Source organism: Vitis vinifera, chromosome 18, assembly GCF_030704535.1.
Source record: "Vitis vinifera cultivar Pinot Noir 40024 chromosome 18, ASM3070453v1".
NCBI classification, from domain to species: Eukaryota; Viridiplantae; Streptophyta; class Magnoliopsida; order Vitales; family Vitaceae; genus Vitis; species Vitis vinifera.
Window position 1 is genome coordinate 5,068,889 of NC_081822.1, and position 4,756 is coordinate 5,073,644.

The following is a 4,756-nucleotide window of genomic DNA, read 5'->3' on the forward strand; positions in this document are numbered from 1 at the left end:
AGCTTTTGTTGATGATTTTTTATGACTTCGCATGTAGGGTTATTTTTTCAAGCTTTTGGGAAAGCTCCTTTGGTACCGTCTGCTCATCCTTTTTCCTTTTTTTTTGTTCTGTTTATTCATGAAATAGTGGATTTCCATCAAGAGAGACTTTGATGTCAATATTTCATTTCAATCCTGCAATTTTATGTGTGATTTCTGCATAAGATATGAGCAACAATTTCATGTGATTTCTTACATAAAATATGATCTTTTAATCATGTAGATGTATTTTAAAACCCGTAAAAATAACTTAACTTAGAATAGAGAATATTTACATGGTTGGAACAAGTCGTTACACTTGGAACGTAAAAAATCACAAATTGCAGCAGTAACAAGAATGTGCATTTTCTTGTTAAAATTAATAAAGATATAGAAAGAACATAAAAAGTAAAAAGAATCCCTTGTACGTACGCCAAGCATCCCAGAGGTAAAATAAGAACCATCATATGAGATGAGCATCCAAATAGGGTATTTTCTGTGTCAGAATCACAGGTCGGAAGCTGCTGGTGAGTCAGCCATGCGAACGCGAGCTTTCTGTGCCTGTGGATGAATGAATTTGTACCACAAAATAGTCAGTTCATAGAGGAAGAAGGGAAGTAAAGTAAGGTTTGCACAAGAGTTCCTATTTTTACTTCTACCTGTTTTTCCCAATCACATCTGACTGTCATGATTGCCAAGAACAAAGTTTGAACAAGAGTTCCACTTAGCATTCCAGTCCAGATACCCTGTTTATTCATGGATTTGTATGTATCACAATGCAATTTTATACTAAACTTTGAAAGAAACGCAAAATCAACGGTTGTTTCAATAGAAGTTCTATATAAAGTCTATTAATTTCAGGTTGTCAAAATTAAGTCAAGTATGCTATGTCCCACGATAAGGAATATTTGAGAATTCATCAAATGGGCAGAACAAAGTTTTGAATATGAATTGCTGACATATTCATACTATTGCAACAATGTAATCATTTGTACCTTGATACCAAAATGAAACAACCATCCCAAGAGAATCCCAAGAGGTACTCCAACCATATAGTAGCTACCTATGTTTATAAATGCCACAATTGCTTGCCATCCATATCCAACTGCAACTCCTGGAGAGAGATTTGGACACAAAAGGATATCAGGAGACTTGCATATGAGATTGCAAGAATAGGATGCTTCTTATTTCACCTGAGAGAACTGGTTGAATGCAGTTGAGGAGAATGGTGAATGCCAGTAATTCTGCTAGTTCATTTACTATTGCAATAACAGAAGAGCTTGACGTAAAGATCAGTGCGAGCTTATCATGAAAGGCTAAGATCATTGACCAAAAGAAAAGTCCCACCACTAGAGAGGTCAACACAGACACGAATGAGGCAAACCTGGCACCTTTTGCATTGCCTGCTCCAATCTCATTTGCAACTCGTACCCTGTGTTCAGCGAATACCACACAGTTAAAATAAGAGATCATTTTTTCTCCAGTCCTCTTTAACCATTACCTTTGATGGCAAAATGCTAGCACGCAAGAATGGAAGCATGGTAATCAAAATTCACAATCTTGAATATGCTGTGGACTAAGAGGATACCCCATAGAAGAAAATTGAGACATCAGTAAATGGCCACTACCTTACACAGAGTTCTAGCAATTCAGAATTTTGTTTCAAATTAAACACCAATAATAATCAGGACAAATGCAAAAATGAAGTTATTAAAGTTTTGAATCATTTTAGTAAGTTTTTCAATTCAGATCCTACTTAAAATTGGTTCAAAGTTTGAGGTGGCAGAACCAGTACCAGTGTGACAACTCAATATCTAAGGATTCAATAGTTCATGAGATTCAAGAAGTCAGCAAATTATGAGGTCATCCTTATTATCCCAACTAAAAAGTTGTAAATAGGATGATTTCACTATTGCACTGCCCTGGAACTGTTTGTGCACCTGCTCCAAGTGACCTTATAAAAAGGTAAGTTGGGTTGATAAACCTCAACCCAATCTAGGATTAGATTAGGACTGGTCTGGACAGCATCATATGGTCTGACCCACTCAACTAGATCAAATTCTAATGTAAATAAGTCATCCTTTTGATGAGCCTTTTTAATAGTTCCAAATCAAATCTCTTCAGAAGGTATTTCATTTCATGGTAACCTGCTCCAGTCCCCTTATGAAACTTTGTTATTGCCAGCTTTGACTCCAACCTGGGGTTAAGTTCAATTAGGCTTTTCACCTGAACAATCCCAATGCATGATTCCCAAGTTCAAGTTCTTTTCTGATCTCAAAACTAGCTTTGAAAAGAGACAGATGGAGAGAGACTTACAAAGGTTAACGTACCCAGTTGCAGCAAAAAAACCAAGTGGAATCATGGATTCCCACCCACAGATAGCTACGCTGTCAAATAAAAAAAATAAAAAATTAGAAAACCAAATGCTCCACAAAAATGAAATAAATGAAAATAAAAATGGAGGCATTGTTTGTTCCAGTGGAAAGTAAAATTAGCAAAACAAATGTTTCTGTGATGCAGAATAATGCAACCTGTCATCTTAATTGTAAATTACAACAATGTCAATGCATATAACCGGAAATGTTAATAACAAGAGAAGACTAAAGCTTGCTGGTCAGAATATGAGCCCCTTCAGGAATGAGTTTGGGAGGATTAGAAGTACTTTTTAATGCTTGAAAGCGTATTTTCAGGTTTGACATAGTTCTAAAAATCTGGAAAATGGCTTGAGTTTTAGACTAGCACTTGATAAGTTCTTCCTACAATCATTTTTTTTCGTCATGTAATACATTGCCAATAGCACTATCAAAAACACCCTTTTGGTTTTTATTCAAATATTAGTTGATTAACCTTAAATGCATTTCTAATATAATTGTTAACTAACAAAAATGCAACAAGTAATCACTTCTGAATGCCCTATCTTCCCAGGAAATTTGCATCAAAAAGTAATAAATGGAGCCACATTTCAAGAATGTTTAGTATAGCCATAAACAAAATACCAAAGCTCTCTTCCTCTGATTTATCTCAACATCATTCCTGGTTCTGGCATTGCTAAATACAAAATTGAGTCAAAGAGAGAACAAACTCTGAAATTAGTTAATGAAATAAGAGATGAAAGATTAAGAGCCAACCAGATGGAAAGGGCAGCAACTGCAGCCTCGCTGTTGTTCATATACCCAGCCACTATGATCAATACTCTATAATAAAAGTTCTCCAACCTACAAAAATTGCAACCAAATTAATGCCCAAAATTTGACTTAAATACAGGAAAACACAAGTTAATCAGGAGAGAGAGCTAAAAGCACATACCCCAGCATGACCCCAGAAGCCACAGAGAGCCTGAAAAACTCCCAGAGCCCAACAAAAGCTTGAGAGGAGAAGCCAGTCCATGAAAGAGGACACCAACCGAAAACACTGTAACCAAAGAGCCCCAAAACCGACAACCACCACGAGAAATCAAGAGTAATTGCAGTCCCAACAAGACCAACCTTGAGCTTATAAACAAAGAGCCAGGTAACAAACACGTGGACCAAAAGAGCCAACCCAGAAACCCAAGCAATCACCGCAGTCTTGAGCTGGCACTGCAAGAACCTCTGCAATGTGAACTGAAAGACAAAGCTAAAGTGAAGTGGTATCAACCATATCGCCACCAATCCAGTCTGCTCCGCCACCGCCGTGGACTGTCCGATGAGCTTCAATATGGGAGCAGCGTACACGAACATGGGTAGTAACAAAATCGAACAAAGAAACAGAACAATCCAGGATCTCTGCATGTATATACCCAACATATGGTACTGTTTCGCCCCATAAGCTTGGCCGCATAGCGTCTCTAACGCACTCGCCATACCTAGCTAAACCAACGATCCCAAATCTTGATAATGACAGATCTATAATTGAAGATAAAAAAAAAAAGGGGGACAATGCTGCATTTGCTTGCCGATGGAGCAAATGCAGGAAAGGAAAATAGGGGGGAAAAAAAAGAAGAAGTATGTTACCAAGAAGCCAAAGCTGATGGAGATGATGACAGTGGTGGCTATGGAGATAGCGGCGAGATCGAGGTCACCCAGGTGGCCGGCGAATGCTTGAGTTAGGAGAGTCATGGAGAACATGGCTAGGCGGCTGAAGATGGAAGGGGCCGCAATTTTCCACATCTTCTTGGACTCCAACCATGTCTCTAGTATTAAACTTTGCGCCTGCAGTCGATTATCTTCCTCCCGAGATGAGGGAACTAAAAGAGGCTCCTCCTCTGCACTCGCTCCTGCCATACGTCTCACTCGCCTAGCCCGTCGCAATTCTGCAAGGTAGTCAATCCTCTGGGCCTTCAGCCTCCACTCTTTTCAAATGTGGATGGGCCCAAGACAATAATGATTACTACCATTTGGCCCAGATCCCCAAACACAAAATATCTTGGGCCTAGGTCGAAGTTATTGGGCTGAAATGGGTTAAGTTCATCTTCTTCCCATCAACACCCACCATTAAATTCTGGGCTTCCCCTGAAAAGTGACAGAATCTCCAAAGCCCGTTTGGTGCATTTGTTTGGAAGGGTTAAAAGACCACCTGCCTGTGTGCAATATTTTTATTTTTATGAATAAAATTTTATTTAGAAACTATTAAGTAATTTAAGTTAATAATCTTGTTCCAAATATTACTACATTCATTGTAGGTACTCCCTTGAGTTTAGATTGGGGAATTGAACACTTGAAATCATCCGTTCAAATATAGAACCGTTTGGGTGAACATA

The 4,756-nt window shown here is 38.4% G+C and overlaps 1 protein-coding gene across 2 annotated transcripts; it reads right to left on the reverse strand.

The window, feature by feature from the left end:
• Positions 1 to 265: 265 nt before the first annotated feature.
• LOC100247186 (protein DETOXIFICATION 27) lies at positions 266 to 4,323 on the reverse strand. 2 transcript variants are annotated; one of them, XM_002285689.5, is made up of 8 exons: positions 4,011 to 4,323; positions 3,325 to 3,866; positions 3,147 to 3,233; positions 2,349 to 2,405; positions 1,212 to 1,450; positions 1,014 to 1,132; positions 678 to 764; positions 266 to 579 (listed from the first exon to the last, which is right to left on the reverse strand). In XM_002285689.5, the coding sequence occupies exons 1-8, from the start codon at positions 4,278 to 4,280 to the stop codon at positions 526 to 528; spliced, it is 1,455 nt and encodes a 484-aa protein (XP_002285725.2). In that variant the 5' UTR covers positions 4,281 to 4,323; the 3' UTR covers positions 266 to 525. The 2 variants fall into 2 exon arrangements, with proteins under 2 accessions (XP_002285725.2, XP_010664358.1); XM_010666056.3 differs by having other exon boundaries at positions 3,325 to 3,862; positions 4,011 to 4,122.
• Positions 4,324 to 4,756: the final 433 nt, after the last annotated feature.

Excerpts from the sequence above, each read along its gene's own strand:
- LOC100247186 (XM_002285689.5), bottom strand. The coding sequence starts at position 4,280 with ATGGCAGGAGCGAGTGCAGAGGAGGAGCCTCTTTTAGTTCCCTCATCT. Across the intron at positions 3,867-4,010 it reads CCATCAGCTTTGGCTTCTTG|CTAGGTATGGCGAGTGCGTT; the intron begins GTAACATACTTC and ends TCGTTGGTTTAG. Across the intron at positions 2,406-3,146 it reads GTTGCTGCCCTTTCCATCTG|CGTAGCTATCTGTGGGTGGG; the intron begins GTTGGCTCTTAA and ends TTTATTTGACAG.